Below are 17,309 nucleotides of genomic sequence, written 5' to 3' on the forward strand. Positions count from 1 at the left end.
AAGGGAGCCTTTGAGATGTGTAAAAAATAGTCTATAAAAATGAGACATTAATCATGCCTCCATTCTGACACAAATTCTGATCTTCTGAAATTCAAAGTTTGTTTTTTTTTCAGTGATTTAAAGAGAAAATTGAAAACATTTATTCTATTGAAAACTTTACTTTTCAGCAAAAGAAAGTGACAGTGCTAGCCTGGAGCTTCTGCAGCTGCCTCGAACACCTAAAACAGCACAATGGATTCTGTGAGAGAAGGTATCCACGTCAGCAGTCCACAACCAATTAGATAATTAAAAAGGGTTTGTTTTGACATTTCATCTGTGCCCATGGAGGAAATTCAAATTGGTCTACCTTCTAGCCACAAGTCTAACAAATGGGTTGGATTTTAAAAGAAAATCATAGATCACAATGGACTATTGTGGTGCATTACATCTAGGATTCGTACCCCAGCCAGAATTGCTACTGATGCATACCCCTCTTTGTTGGAGGGGAGGACAGGGGGGAGGAAAGCATAAATTACTCTCCCCTTTTCACTTGATAGGCAATGCTCTTCAAAAAGCTCTCACAACTTTCACTGGGACACAGGTTTTAATACCAGCTTCAAGTAAATTCTTTAAATTCCCCAGTGCCCTTGTTGCATACTCCAATTTTATAGCTGTCCCCACCTCGTCAAAATTGTGTGTGTATATGGAGCTCCACTCATAATATGCAAGCAGAATCCTCACCATATTTTTATCGTTACCTGTCTGCAGATACCCCCACACCCTTGTTGTGTACGTAGCAGAACTGCAAGCAAAAGAGTTTGTAAGACATGGTACCAGCATTCCTTAGTGTATTACACCTCCAGGTTTCTCAGTCTTCTTTTTGTATTTTCTCTCATTTCTTCTCTGACTTCCTCTTATACTCAACAGCTACACTCATAGCATACAGTCTAAAGCTATAAATGAAGAAGGAAGTGTCAGGCAAGTACACGGTCATATACAAAAGCGATGCTTTATTTTCACATCAAAACAACTACCTTTTTAATTACTTCTTTGAAAAGGTAATGAGTTTAAAATGTCCTCTGTTTCATCTATTATAAACAGCCCAAGTCTGAATTGTTTTGCTATTACATTTTCAGAGTACACATGAAAGAGTTTTCTTTCCTAATCTCCCACCCAAGAAAAACATGAGAATCTTACAATAGTGCAAGGAATACAAATACAGAGTCGACTGCAAGCAACAGCAAGGACTAAAAGAGATGCACCTAAAGTTTGGCTTAGTAAGTGTACCTTGAAGACAGGATTGTGGTCAACTCTAAGTGCTGAGACCCAGTGAAGTTTTCAGTAAAAATGGGGTCTATTCAGAATTCAGCTCAGTTATTTCATTAACCATCCAATTTTGACACACCCATTGTGGGTAACATATGAAAAAGAGATCTAGCCTTTTTAGTGAAACACAGAATGAACTGAGCTAATAAAGTGCAAAAATATATGAAAGGCGATACATAAACATTGGTCAATGCCTCTCCAATGATTCCTACCAGCCAAGCATAGATTATGATCCTCAGCTGTTCATCATGATGAATCATTCAGTATCGCATTTCAAAAGACATTACACAAATTGATTATGGGTAACAAAAACCTATCTCATAATGGTTCTATGAATCTTAAGAATTTATAATATAAACATTTGCATGTTACCAGAAGTATTTCTTCAGCTCTTCAATTACACCAATTCTGGGTGATGTAGGGTGCGTATCTTTATTAAGTACTCAATTTTTATCAAAATTCCCCAGCTCAAGTGCTGTTTTGACATGAGGTACAGAAGCATGTCCAGGTTATATAATTCCATTGTCTCAAGAACTGTGGAAAAAATAATGTATATGGTGTTCTATTGAAAGAACGTGCCTTTTATGATATATTCCATCTTTGATGTACTGATAGCACACGTGGTCACGGAGATCCACTCCTAACTTTAGGACATATTAATTCCACAAGGATTAGTCAAACCAACAGGTTTCACATTTGCAAATGAGCTCTCGCAAATGAGCTTTGCACTGCCTCAGTCTGATATATTGATACACCATCTAAAAACCAGGTGATGGCATTTTTGAACTCCAGAATTAGATTCAAGTTTCTTGCAAAGTTTTGAAACCTGAAATCAAATATTCTCCGGAAATTTAAAAAGTAAATATAATCGATCCTATTTATGACAAACACAGTGTTTTTAATTGGGAACACCTTCAGCAGCAACTACTGGCTATACTATCCATATGGAGAATAGAAGGCAAATAGTGTAACACTTCAGGTTAACACATCAGACCTCCTGTTTAAAATTTGTCTGAAAAACTGTTTGTGATAAACTAAACTATGTTTTTGACACAAGAAGAATCTATTTTCCCTTAAAAAAAAATCCCAAATTTCAAGAAAAGTGCCAATGTCAAAATACTTCACTCAGAAAACTAAAAACGTTTTCACTGCAATCAAAATTATCCAGGAAAAAAAATAAAAAAAAAAAAAGAAGATAGATTACTTTTTAAACACACATACTAATAACACAGAATGAAACATCTAGGTTAATCCTAAAAGCACACACAAATTAATTTTGTACTCTCAAATACCACACCTGCCTCCTTTGCATAGCTCCCATGGTCTCAGATACTCATTCTATTATCCTCGACTACTGAGCACAAACATGTAGATGTTATGGAGATTTTTGAGTGTGTTTATTTTCTGCCATGGGTTTATGGAAAATTGTTTTCCCTCATGAAACTATGCCTTACAAGTCATGCTCTCCAATATGCCAACAGACAAAATTTAATCCTACGTCAATGATACCAACAAATGATATTTTGAAGTTAACTAACTAAGCTTTGGTTTTCAGCTTTGAAGCAATATTTCTCCCTCTGGAAAGAGGGAATGCCCAATTTCCAAGCAAAATAAACAGTTCTTCTAGGTATAAAAAGATCCAAGAAAAGAGTACAGTTTTCGTTTTTAGGAAATACTGTGGTTCCCGGTTCACACATACTTCTAACCATAATACTCAAATCTAAAATAACAAAGCCCTGTTATTTACTTCAGGCATTGAAAAAGCAGCCTCAGAATAGGCAGTTCATTATTGTCAGTAACAGGCAATTCTGTATTCGTTATTATCATCAATATTAACACTGGATTTTCTAAAGATTGGGAAGCATGCTCATAATTAACTTTCATTATGCTTGTTAAACTTTGCTACATATTCAACATGACCTGAGGACAAGACGTCATCCTACTCTATCTCAAAGTACACTATAATGCTACAGTGTAGTATGTAATACTGTGTAATATCTACATAACATACAGCCATGTAACAGTCTGCCTTGTATTACACAATGTCACAAAATTCTCTCAACAGAAATTTCTGAAATTGCTGTATATAGCTATATGCATACAATTAAATTCTAAGGCTGGGATTTTGCAACAAGATCATTTACTGTAATTTCACACAATATCTAGTATCTCTCCTAGAGTCACTCATAGTGATAGCTTACCCGAGCTTCGGAATACTAAAGAAGCTCCTTCACCACAGCATCTCCAAAATGATGATATGATGTATGTATCAAAACTCTCAAGAGTTCATAAACTGCGGCTACCTAGTTTCAGTCTTGATTGGCCCAAAATCACTTCCAATTCAATATACTGCACAGAGCTGTATGACATTTTTAAACAAAGCTTCAACCTCAAAGTATTTTGAGCTGTTTTCCTATTATTTCAAAATGCATAGTTTTTATGAAAGTCATGATTAACATTTGATTCAAATGAGCACATCATACAGCGAAATGAGAGAAAACAGAACAATGTTTTAATGAAACGATGAAATAGAATATCTTTAACCAAGTAAACATTTCATGCTGTATTCATCTTTCAAAGAATGTCATTCCTCCACATCCAAAGTCACAAACAAAAAAGAAAAATCATTAGGCAACATTTTCCTTCTGTTCCCGCTCCTACCCACCTCTCTACCCATCCAGGAGAGTTCGTGATATCAGGTGATATGTTCTGACCACCACCTGGCACCAACCTGCTTCCAGATGCAACATCATCACTTCGGACTAATTTTACCTGTTGCATATTTCATCTCCTCCATCCTCACCCATGTTCAACAGAGGTACTCAGATCTAGAGCCTTCACTTTTGAAAGTCATTTGAGAATCCATACTTGACCTAGAACAGAGGAGAAGTCTTTCTGATTCATCTGTGTACCTTCGTGCCCAGAGCTCTCCTCCTGCATTCACTGCTCGAGGCTTGAGAGAGAGTGTTTCAAACTTTACATAGGTCTCCTTTGCAAGGTCAGCTTCCTTAGCAGTTTTGGGTTTCACACGGAGTTTTAAAACTTTGTATAGTAAGAAAATTATCAAAGGTAAAACAACCACGCATGCTGCACTGCTGGCCAATATCAAAATAGGAAACTGAGATGTGCTTTCATCATTTAACCTATCAGTAGTGAAAATAATGCACTGCTCTTTTGTAGGCGGCACTCCTTTGGGTGAGACACATGCCATATACTGAGTACTAGGTTGCAAACCTTCAATTGTGACTTTGTTTTTACTAGGATCCGTGCTCAGAGGCAACATGTCTTTATCTCCATACTTTGAATACAACACAGTCACTGCGGAGTTGCTTGAGGCATTGACAGTTTTCCAAGTTAGGGTCACTCTTTCGTCTGTTTCACTGATCACTCTTAGGTTCTTCACAGTAACATTTTGCTCAGCCATTGCTGCTGCCTTCAGTGAAGTCTCTTCACCTTTTTCACTTGCCTCCTCGATCTGCTTTGTCTCCTCACCTTTCTTGCTCATCTCCCCAGGCTGCTTTTTGCTTCCATTTGTCACTGCCTTTGAAATTTTCTTTCCATCAACCATGGGCCTGGATTGCTTCTTGTCAGTAACCCTGGCACTCGTTGATCTTTCAGTGGTAACCGGTGCTGTGGTGGTTGACAGGGTGAGAAGAGGTGTGGTGGTTCTCTCAGGTCCCTTCTTGGATTCCCCCACTGTGGCATTCTGTCTCTCTGCCTCCTGCTTCCTTCCATACTTCTGTGGCGACACAGTTGTGGTAACTACACCAACCACTGTGACAGTAACGGCAGCTTCTGACATTCCTGCCAAGTTCTTCGCCTTACATCTGTATTCCCCTGCATCCTTGTATGAAATCCCTGTCAAGCTTATTATGGACCATCTGACACCCTCTCCAGGTGTTTCTTGAATTACTGTAGGAAAACAGAGTAAAACATTATAAAAAGGGAGATAAAGAAAAAAGTAAACATTTTTCGACTTTTTTTTTTCCCTATGAATTATTTCTACCAGAAGGAATCATATGTATTAAACATTAAAAAAAAAAATCAACAAATTTACACTAACTATGGAACTCCTTGCCATATTATATTCTTGCAGAAAAGTGCTCAGTTTAGGTCAGAATGGAATAGAATGTCAGGAGGAATTACAAGAGAGTTAGCAGTTTTATTAAATAAAAGAAAAACAAGTAAGGAGAAATCAAAATGACAAAGCCAATTAACTATGAAATACAAGTCTCACTGAGTAAATACAAGTAACACTGAGCACACTAGCTGTTTAAAAAATTTTGGGAAGTTACCTCTGTCATAAGATAATTCAAAACTTTGGACTACTACCCTCTTCAGAACTAAGAGTTAAGATAACTGCTAACTACTTTGACGTAACAAGAAACTTTTCTGTTTGTTACTGCATATATATCCATCACAGTACATCACAGCAAGAATGGTATTAGACAATCACAGCACATCACAGCAAGAATGGTATTAGACAATCACAGCCTCATTAGCATTCCAGGTAGGCACTGCAAATAAGCAATAAATATTTGCAAATAACGTAGAAAACATGTTTATGGGAAATCCCACATTTATAGTGCTGTGTTTTAAGTGGCTCAGTTACAGCCTCACTAGCTTTTTTGTTATCATGAAAATTTTGAACGAAAAAGAATATTTCAGTAATGAATGTTCCTTTCTGCTTTCCAGCTTCTGAATTGGTACCCAGCTATCCCAACCTCTATTTTCCCTTATTCTCCCCCCCCTTCATCCATTTCTTCCCCACACAAATTGTTCTTATTACAGACCACAACCAGAATCAGAACAGTCTGTTGGACCTAGACAAAGAATAGTATGGTGCAATACCTGGTCCACTGTCACTTAGAATAATGATCTCAAAGCACAAGGAACCCAATAATTTCAGGCTCTCCCATTTCCTATAAAATGGCTATTCCTATAAAAGAGCTATTATACCTGTATAGTTCACTGGTATATTGTCTGACCTAGTCCACGTAAGCTGTGGCGTTGGGTACCCGGTTGCATCACAGCGTAGCAGAACATTGCTTCCCAGCGGGGAGGTGATTTTTGTTGCCGATGTCATCACGGATGGCTTAAGACACTGCTCTAACTCTGCTCTCTGGAACAAGATCCCTGCCAGGTTCTCAGGTCCGCTACACGAAACCAGTGGATCAAGAAGGACAATTGAGGTGTCCACAATTTTGGAAAATTCAATTAGCTTTGAAATGCGACAGTCACAAAACCATGGGTTGTCCTGCAAACCTGAAGGAAGAAAGGGAGTGGAAAAAAAAATGTTGCTAGGCAATATCTGAATATCGTGATTACAGTATGACACATGACTATCACCAAGTATAATCAAGCAGAGACATGGGCCTGTTCTGAGTCAATCTTTTTCAATTTTTCTTTTTTTTTTTTTTTTTTTTTTTTAGCTAGTGGGGCACTTTTTGCAGATGTGAAAAAGATTATAGATGTTTATTAAGTTAAACCTTTTCTTCACATAAATTTACAGGAGCATAGTAATAAGATGGCACTACCTTTGCTTAACTTCCCTATTTTTATAGGAAAAAAAGCACTTTGAAAAGATGTCTTAAGACTGATGATACATTTTCACCTGCCTGCAGCTTCTGAAGAGAGAGCTTCTCAGGCTGTTGCACCTTGTCACTTCCCTCTGCTCTTAATGTCTCTTTGGGCTCTTAAGAGTTTGATCTTCTCAGGCCCTTTCTTCCATGCTTGCAGAGAACATGACGATTTAAAGGTTTAGAGCTTACGCAAATATATTTGCCCTTTGAAAAAAAGGATATGGGCTAAGGAGAAAAAGCTTTAGGCCAATAACATTCTTATCTGACTCTGAAGCATACCAATATTCTTAGAAATCTGGTTTTAGTGTAGGACAGTCTCTGAAATACATTCAAAAAAATAGGAGAACAGAGGAAAACAGGAAGAACCCTGGAAAAAGTTGGCAGCTATAACATTTTCATGATGGCATACAAGAACAATCCCTCTCTTCTGTTGTAGGCTATAACATTTGCTTCTGGGTTCCAACATCTTTGAACAGGAGGCTTCCCCTCTTGATGAAGTTATCATGGCAAAACAGGGCAGGTATTTCTGAGAAATATGTCCAAAACCTCAGCTGGTGTCCATTACTTGGCTATGTTGATCTCAAGAGAGCAACACCCACTTTACCAGGTAGAACACCACCTAGCGTATCACTCAGGAGTTCAAATATTTTCTCATTTGATTTCTATTTTTGGGCATAACTTTTTCATTTTATTCTAGCATTAACAATAAGCAGAACTTACAGACTAAAACGAGGGATGGTATGCAAGAATCTTTTGCTACTGAATTTACTGATTAGTGTAACAGACAAGTCACAGTAATTAATTTAAAATTGAAAGAAAAAACTGAAACACTTGCCATTATTGTTCAGAGTATTTCTAGGAATTATCAATTCAGCTAATGGGAAAATTCTGCTTTTCATTTTGGAAGAAACCTACTGATGAAAGAGTACATGAATAATTAACTAGCAGTTCCTTCTATCACCTGACTGAGATTAGTTTATTTTGAGCATCATGGAAGTGATTGGTTAAAACAGTGGTAAACCCCAATTAATCCCCGCTCTTTAAAACAAGACCTGACCTGAAGGGATTCCGTGACTTTGACATCACAATCCAATTTCAACCCTTCCAGACACAAGAGATTTTACATCTATTCACCACCTACTGCCTTCAGGAAAGGAGAAGGAGAAATCAAGGAAACTGTATCAGCAATCACTTTTCTTTAAAAAACAAAGGAATAATCTCCAAAATATACAACTGATTTCCTGTGAATGTCAAACATTCACAAGCAAAAGAGATATCACCTGAATGTCTTCCATATGTCTACGCACATCAATTATTTCCAATCAAGCATATGCATGTCGCTATTTGTGCTCATCTTTTAAGTTATGGGAGCTTTAGTTTGTAAGCTAGAGATAACATTTTTTCATTCTCACTTGCTTATAAGGGGCCAATTTTCGTCACCATGTTAAGAAGGAGAGACCATAAGTGCATTTGAAAATGAAATTCCCCTTAAGGTATAAGAAGGGAGACAAGGTCCCCCAGAAACAAGGACTCAACTGAGAGTCCCCTGTAACAAATACTGGGGAAAAGCATGGGAACTCTCCTGTACATCCTCGGTACTGCCTGGAAAGGACAGAAGCACGGGGCTGCTGGGCTAAAAGTGGATGGAAGGGCAGGAAACTGTGGGTCCACAGCATTAATCAGGACTGATCTGCAGCGCTGGTAGGGATCGCATCTCACATGCAAGGCAGCAGACTTTCCCTTACAGTGGACGATACTAAAAATATTTCTGCTACCTTTCTGTCTCCTGCATGCTTTGCTACAGGAAAGAATTTTATTATTATTATTGCTTCTAATACTAATGCAGTGCTGAAAGATCTTTCAAAGCTATAAATACATGGCTTTCATGTTCTCCCAGTGTCTAAGAGGAGAACCAAAGCTTCTGCAATCCAAACAGAGTAACAGAAACAGGCAAAATAGAAGGAATGGCAAAGCAAAGCCATTAGAATAGGTGGGCATTTAGTCTAGGACACAGGTTTGATCATCTCAGATCATTCTGAAAGCCTGGTTTCAGTGGACGAAGAAAGCTGTCATCCCAGAAGAGACACTACTTTTGTGTTTCAGCGCAAAGGAAAGAGCTGTTTCAGCTAGTTGTCTCATCTCCCCATCCATCATGTTGCCCAGTGGAACTGGCTGAAGAAGCAGGACATATATAAACACATATAATGCATACAGCCACAGGAGTTCCTTCCTTGCCTCCACGGCTCATTCCTTCTATTTATTTGAGTCTTGCCAATACCTGGCAGTATACACATTATCTGCTGTAAAACATACACAGCCATTGTAAGTCATCGAATTGTGTAAATTCCAAAAATAAAAAGATGAAAGCACAATTGACTTGGAAGCAAGGATAAAACACTGATTTTGATTACACTTCAGTTAGCTATTGAAGGGAAAACAAATGGGAATGTAAACTTCTGCAATTTCACAGCTTGTGTTTATAAGGTGGTAGAAGTGAGAAAGAACACATGACAGAATAAAGAAAAGGTCACAAAAAGGTAGAGGTTGAAGAAACTGGAAAAAAAATGCGGAGCTCTAATAAAGCAATGAAATAGGAAATTATTTTCCTGAGGGGATACTAAGAAGAGAATATAAAAATAAATAAGTCCCCAACGGCATATGTATCTGTTAGAACACCAAGTATTTATAAATTCTGGCTTCTTTTGCAGAAATATTAAGGCAGCTTATTGACCTGAGTAAGAAATATTAACCAAGGCAAAGCAAATGTTGATAAATATTTATGCATTGCAATATACCAACACAATGTTAACATCAAATAAGGATTATAAATTGTTCTATTAAAAAAAAAACAAAAACAACTTCCTTTAATCTAGGTTTAGCATACTTTAAATTTGCTCACAGATCTATATGTATGCTTGCTTGTACAGGGGCAAATACGTATATATATGTGTGACTGCATGCATATTTTTGCAGTCTTCTCAGTAAGCAGGATTTCCCCACGCTGTGTCAATATGGACTTTAGTGTTTGAAATAGCTATGAGCAAAATTTTCTTTGTAAATCAGTAACCAGTCTCAGACCATAGCTCATACTATATACTGTGTTTCAGTTGCTGCAAAATGGGAGTACATGAAATATCCACGTTTTTGGCCAATGGAAATATTCACTACAGCTTGGGCCAACCTACCCAAGGCTATCCTCTAGCTGAAGCTACAGAATTTCTGATCCATGGTTCTAAACAGTAAATCCCACTTCTCTCACTGTGTCCCAGTGCTTCCAACACACTGTAATTGCTAGGGAGTAATTTTGGGAAGAGTGGCATCTACCCCATAGCCCAGCATAATCAGTGGGATCCTGATGGACCTGCTGAGTTTCCAATTTTTGGCACCTCTACACGTAACAGAGGCAAGATTTCATCTAAATGGCACTCTGTCAAATCCTGGACCCCTCCGTTCCTCTCAGTGACTCACTAGATGTAATTTTCCATATGGAAAACGCTGCTACCATCATTCACGCCAGAAACATCAATCTCTGTACAGAGGCCAATGCTGAAACTTAGCTGTGATTTGGATCAAAGAATTAGGTTATAGCTCCAGTGCTAACCAAGAGAGGGCCAGATGAACTCACACCCGGGTCCCTTGATCGTTTCCACTGTTTATTGTCAGCTCATTCCACAGCTTTGTTTTGAACTGTTCCAAAGGGCGACCTCCAAGACAAAGCCAGGAACCAAGCGTGCTCTGGGGACCGCTGCCTGAAGGCAGCATGGGTGAGACCGCATCAAGAACGGCTCCCTCCATCCTGCTTGTTCTCCCAGTGCAAGCCCAGCAGGCTTTGAACCTTCAAACTATGCTGTGCGCCTGCCAGTCCATCAGGCATGTAACACAGGTGCTGTGTCATAGTACAAGGGCACTGTTCTGTGGTTTGCAATGCCATTCTTGCTTTACTTCAGCCTGTCTGAGTTGAGAAAAATACACTACTACCACCCACTTACATTTTAGAGACACTGAAACATCCCATCAGGCCCACAGAAAACCAAGGGGCAATTCCTACAAACCATGGAAGAGCCAACTAGCTTTAAAACCAGAGCTGGCCCTAAGGATGAGAGCCAGAGAGAACCACTCAGCCATGGGGCCAGGAATCATTCCCTGAGCCCTTTCCTTATAGCATGGTGTCCACATTGAGGGGCGCCATGCAGCATGGTACAATCGAACCACCCTGAAGTGCAGAGTTTATGAACTGGCACAAGGAGGTGCTAATTTGCCAGTCACCTGGCAAAAGCAGCCCATGGCTTCTCCAAGAGGCCTCAAAGTGCACACGGGGGACCATAAACTTTCTCTTACATGCGACTCTTGATGCTCAGTCAAGACATTACAGATAAAATTGCCTCCTGGTGTTAGGAAATACATATGCGCAAATGAGTTTGGGGGCTTTGCAGTTGTTGATGTTGTTAATTAAATACAAGTGACAATCTTGTTTTGCCAGAAGTAGGAGAGGAGCTAGTTCAAGCCATAATTGCTTGCACTAAGCAGAATCTGACTGTTATTTTCCTGACCAGACAAAAGCAGCATTTATTTGCTCTGGGTTCCAGCTTCTAGCAGTGCTCTCTGGCTGCAGTTACCATTCCTTGTAGGTGCATGGGCCAGACCGAATGCTCCCACAGAGCACCACTCTTGAGCACCAAAATGAGCACTGTGTGCAATTGTGGGCATCACATTTTTCAGAGAAACTTTTAAAAAAGAGTGTAGAGGGAATCCGTAAATATGGTAGGAAATGAAAAATCTCATAGTCGTCTATAAGAAACAGCTGATAGAAATGGTGCGACTAGCTGAGAAAGGAAAAGGCAAATGGAAAGGAAAATAACTGAAAGGTTACTATAAGAGAAGGCAATTAGTTTTTCTGCATGCCCATCTCATGTAGGACCAGAGGTAATTAGCTTAGTTTGCAGTAAGGGAGATTGGGGTTGGATATTAAGAGAAACTTTCTCACTGTACTGCTAGATAAGCACTGGATGAGGTTACCAGTGAAGGCTCTGGAGTGGTCTGCCCACAGGCTTGGGGAACAGCACTGACTTGGCCAAAGGTTAGGAAGAGCTCAGTTCACCTGGATCTGCATCCCAGCAGGACAGAGGCCTTTTTGAAATCCTTCCTAATTGCATGCTTCTGTGATCCTTACCTCCGCTTCAGAGGAGAGAAAGAGCATCTATGGGGTATGACCCTCCTCCCTCAGCCTCCAGCAGTCCTCGCGGAGACACGAGGGGTGTCAGAGCCACGTCACACCTTGCTCCAGTTGTTCTAAGCCAACATCTCCTATGGCTGGAGCATTACAGAGACACCTCGACTCCTACGGCAACTTTCTTGTTTTTTTTTTCCAACCATACATTCCAAAAAACTGTCTCCTCTATAACTGTCCATCGACAACAACCTAAGGATGAGCCTCTGGCAATGGGTGTGAGTGGTATAACTACAACTTTGCAAACTATTATCTATTAATATAGATAATAAATACTTATAAATAATAATACTTATAAATAATTTATAATTATAAATAAATAATTAATATAGATAATAAAACTTATAGATAATAAAACACCTAGTCGAGACTAAGTAAACTTGTCAAAATAACCAGCATTGAAAGCATTACACTTTCTAATCTCCAGAGGAGGGGAACATTTTTTTTTTATTCACTATAGAGTTTCTTATACAGCAAGCTCTGTATGTCTGCACTGAGAAGCAGGCATATGAAGGCTATACACCATCAACAAGTGAAAATTCAGCAAGTTATCCACAGCTTGCCTAAGGTAGACTGACTCAGCACATGGACAATAGAAGTACTACCCACCAAACCATGGTCTCAGATCCAAATCTATAATGACTGCACAGAGCCTCCCTCTGAGTGTAATATTAAAAAAGGAGCAGCAAGGCTCAGTTTGTACCCAGCGTGCATTCCTCTCTGCAGAGCTGTGCCCAGTTACAGTTCATAAATGAAAATGATCCAAAGGTTGCACCCTAAGTCTCTGGAAAACTCAGTGCTTGTACCAGAGGGGTTGCCAGGACTAAAGGGAGCTGGCAAAGTATGTGCACAAACAGCCTGCAGATGTGTGGGCAGAGGGGGAGGGCAGGCAGGCAAGGGGAGGAGAGTGTGTGGTTTATTGTTTTTGTTTGTTTATATATATATAATTTTTGTTTGTTTTTTATTATTTATATATATAATTATTTTTAGTAGTAGCAGCAGCGAGGGCTATGCAAGAAAAGGAAGCCAAATAACCTCTGGGACTCCCACATGAGGAGATAGATCATCAGGAGGATTAGATCTAGCACAGTCAGCTCCGAAGCTATTGCCTCCTCTAGCCTTCAGTGTGGGGACAGGGACACCGACACCGAGCTGGACTTACAGCCTTACAGCCTTTTTTTTTTTTTAACCCTGCATAAACCAAGATCCTTTCAATGCTGCAGATCTACAGTTCCATGTATGTGGGGAACTTGTTCAGCCCACGAGCCTCTATTAAGTTAATTACATACAATCTCATCTGAAAAAGAGTTTCGAGTTACAGTTTCTGCTGTGAAACAAAGCAGCTGAACAGATGAACGCTGAGTAGTGGCTTTATATCAAGAAGGTGGGACTACTGGGCAGCACAGGGCAGGGCAGATCTCCACCCATGGGTACAGCACTCCTGCAGTTAGTTTATGGGGAGCCAGCTGTTACCTGGCGCTGGTTTTCCCCCCTTCTGCCTGCTACACTACACTACAAAAATGCCAAAACATGCACTTACACATGACAGAAAAGAAAGCTACTGATGGACCTGATCCAGCCATGCTCTGAAACTGAAGAGAAAAGGGTTACCTGAAAGGCTATGAAATGAACAGAAAGTGAGAAAATAGAAATAGAAATCAAAAACAGAAATAGAGCACAAAGTCACAAAAAAAAAAGAACTGACATGGTGGTCTACTAGAAACTAGAGATGGAATAAAATTATGAACCATGACAGTCTGGCCAAGCTATTCTTAAACCCTCACCTTAAATACTAGAAAAAATACTGTGAAGTTGTATGCATTAGAGTCCTGTTTTTCCTCTTGTATTCACAAAGTAAATTGGCAAAACTTGAGGATAATCAGTCCAGCTTTAGAGCAAGCAATGCAAAGCCAACTCGAGTCATGGGAAGAGCAGAGCTGTCCCCTCTCAAACCACCTCTCTCTGCAGCACTGTATTTCAGGACAGACTTTCAAATATGCATTGACTGTAGCTACTCATTTGGCTTGTGAGCCACTGGAAAAAACAGCTGCAAGTGGACACTATCTTTATTTTAAAATTTTCTATCACCAGCAGAAAATAAACTAATTGCAGAGCAAACCAGAAGGATGACCTGGATTAAAACCCTCCTGAATCCCAGATGGGTCCCCTTGCTACATAACATTTAGGTACCCGTTAAGTAGGAACAAGACAAGCTCTTTAACATACCCAAAATGACCCTCTGGGTCGGCAGAATGTCTGTGCTCTTGGGGGGGACAGCTTCTGAGAAGGGGGGCCAAATGTCCATCAGGTCTGATGGCAAGGTGGTTAGCCTGTTGCTGGATATGTCCAGATAGGTGAGGTTCCTCAGGTACCTGCCAGCATCGGCCGGAATGCTGGTCACTTTGTTGTTGTGTAAGTCAAGAGTCCGCAGGTTGGGCATCTCTGCCAGAGATTCCCAGGGGAAAGTCGAGAGCAGATTACCATCCAGCCGTAGCTCATGCAGCTGTTTCAAGTTGTAGAAGCTGCTGATATCGATGTTGGCTACACAGTTGTAAGTTACCCACAGGTACTTGAGATCTACTAGGTAGTAAAAGGCTTCAGTCGGGATCCTTCGTATGACAGTTTTTTCTATTCGAAGTTTTACAGTATCCACAGGAACATTCACAGGAATCTCAAACATGTCAGGGTCATTGCAGAGCACAGACCTAGCATCATACAACAAAAATTAAAAAAGAGAGTTCTGCATTTCTTTATCACAAAACTTATTTCTGATTTAAATGCAAGTGCTATTAATTTCTGCAACACTAGCAGCAGAATAAAAAGTGACTAATCAAGAACAGTCTGCATTTAAAATTTAAGATGACAAACATGGATTTTCTAAAGAGAAAAATGAATATAAATAGCAATGATACTTCTATATGAAATCAAGATTTGTTTTATTCTAAAGTGCTTAAGCACCATCTTCTATCATTTTACTGGCAACTGAAAAGTAGAAGAAATTGTATAAGGAATAATACATGTATGTACCTCAAGTGAGAGCTACCTGACATATTTTACTAAAATTAAGATTATTAGATACTAATTTTTCTGCATGGTGAACACTCTAAGTATTTATGTATCTTCCTTTACCTTTCAGAATAGACCAAAAATTGAGAATGTTTGCATATTTCTCTAAATGAGAGATTTCTAGCCATATTTCTGGTGTCTTAATAGAAACAACCTGCTTTTCAGAGGTTCTAAGGATGTTCTGTTCCCATGATTTCAGTGAAATGAGATTTCTCAGCATCTTCAAGAATCAGGATGTTTCCCTTCCTTTCGGGTATGTTGTGTGCACACAATTAGTTTAAAGATTCTCGTCCCGTCAAGAAACCTGTCTTTAATTCTTTTCTCCACCTTTTCCTCTATATTCTTCTTCCATTTGACTTTCTCCTCCTGCAGCTTTATACTAGATATGTTGTGACAATAAATAGGTGAAACAGTATCTTACAAAATTGACACGACAACATCAATATCATCAAATTAACCTAATTCTTCATTACCCAAAATTATATGATTTTCCTGCAAATTAAGAAAAGAAGAATCTACTGTAGTTATTTAAACCAGAATCACTTTACAGTAGACAAACAGTTTTGTAGAAATAGAAAGGACATTACAGGAGTAGGAAAATCAAGGAGCAGCAAAAAAAATTGCCTTGTGCAAAACCTGAAGATTTAGAGTAGCTAGCTGTTAAGAACAAAGCCATTAAAACAAAGCATAATGACCATCTGCTCCTATTCAGGAACACTGCTAGCCATGTAACACTAAAGTAAATTATGCCATTATTTCTAAGTAACCATGCTAAACTGTAATTTGCAGTGTACAAGAGAATGTTATTTTCAGTGTCCTCAGTCCTTTTGCTTATAAATTGCCTTGTATAACAAATAATAAAATGCATACCTTGTTCCAGTGCCATCACTTCTGCCATGGTAAATGCAAGTGCATTGCGAAGGACAAAAACCACACGCTTCTTCAAGAAAGCTCATTATGAGGTGTAAGTAAAAAAACAGATACATGGCTTCCTCCCAGCAGAACTGACACAAAAAAAAAATTGAAAACTTTATTCCTATGCACTCATGTGCAGTGTGCTAGAAATGTGAATGTAGACATCCATTTAGTAACAGCAGATTACATCAGATTAGCTGAGATCTGAAGTTGCTTAACCTTCAAACGTATCCTGAGAGGGATCAGTTAAACCTGCTTGTTCGTTACCATGTCAGAAGAAGGCACTCTGTTTCAAATTATATGCGACATGTTTCAAGGCTATTTTAATATGCAGTTGTGGTTGCAGGGTTAGTACATAAAATACTACTTTGCTCCTTCTGAAGGAGTTACTGTCCATATGGTGTTACAAGGTTCCAGGAAGAAAGCTAGTACAGCAAGAGGATATCGCATGACATTTACTTTAATACTAAAAAGTACAAATTAAAAGGAAGCTTAGATTCTAGAACTTCCAAAAGATCTTGCAGAGATGGGTTTTAACAATAACACGCATGTATTTTAAATAACGGTTACACACTTCAAAGCCACACTTAAGGTGTATGCATACATAATAAAATCAAAATAAAGTGATAGAAATGAATCACCTGTTAGTGCAAATTGTACTCAAAAGTCCTGTGAAGTTAAATCTCATGTGGTCAGGTTTAAAATACACTTTCTAAAGTTTCATTTTCCCACCATTTTTGGAGACCTCAAAAAAATAATGTCATTGGATTTTGTTTTTCTATATTTGATGCAAATTAATTAATTGAATATTTAGCTTTCCAAAATGACTGTATCAGTTAAAGTGGCACTCCATCAGACAGACACTAGAGCTCTTAGAAGAACAAGAACCCGGGAAACTAATTTTAGCTGCATAAAGTCACGGTGGCTGAGACTTGTCTGAAGGACCACAGACTTCGGATTGGCCATTGAGACCATTCAAAACCTGAGAATCATCAAGAATGCATGTAATACCCATCCATAACTAATTCTATTCACAGTCATCCTGAATAAATTCATTGCTGTCACTGTGCAAGTATATTTTTCAAAAAATAACAACAGACCTATATAATCATGAGATTGACTTAGAAATTTTAGAAATCACCATACAGATTTACTCAGTTTTATGTGCCATCTGAGTGTCAAGCTTAAGGGTGCATTTTGTCTCATTTTCACGA

The 17,309-nt window shown here is 38.9% G+C and overlaps 1 protein-coding gene across 1 annotated transcript; it reads right to left on the bottom strand.

Annotated features, from left to right (window-relative positions):
• Positions 1-973: 973 nt before the first annotated feature.
• On the bottom strand, positions 974-16,299 carry LRIT3 (leucine rich repeat, Ig-like and transmembrane domains 3). The gene is made up of 4 exons (XM_040556256.1): positions 16,051-16,299; positions 14,341-14,819; positions 6,265-6,570; positions 974-5,217 (listed from the first exon to the last, which is right to left on the bottom strand). The coding sequence occupies exons 1-4, from the start codon at positions 16,164-16,166 to the stop codon at positions 4,115-4,117; spliced, it is 2,004 nt and encodes a 667-aa protein (XP_040412190.1). The 5' UTR covers positions 16,167-16,299; the 3' UTR covers positions 974-4,114.
• Positions 16,300-17,309: the final 1,010 nt, after the last annotated feature.

Source organism: Cygnus olor, chromosome 4, assembly GCF_009769625.2.
Source record: "Cygnus olor isolate bCygOlo1 chromosome 4, bCygOlo1.pri.v2, whole genome shotgun sequence".
NCBI lineage: Eukaryota > Metazoa > Chordata > Aves > Anseriformes > Anatidae > Cygnus > Cygnus olor.

Excerpts from the sequence above, each read along its gene's own strand:
- LRIT3 (XM_040556256.1), bottom strand. The coding sequence starts at position 16,166 with ATGTATCTGTTTTTTTACTTACACCTCATAATGAGCTTTCTTGAAGAA. Across the intron at positions 14,820-16,050 it reads AGTGATGGCACTGGAACAAG|GTCTGTGCTCTGCAATGACC; the intron begins GTATGCATTTTA and ends GTATGATGCTAG. Across the intron at positions 6,571-14,340 it reads GACCCAGAGGGTCATTTTGG|GTTTGCAGGACAACCCATGG; the intron begins GTATGTTAAAGA and ends TTCTTCCTTCAG.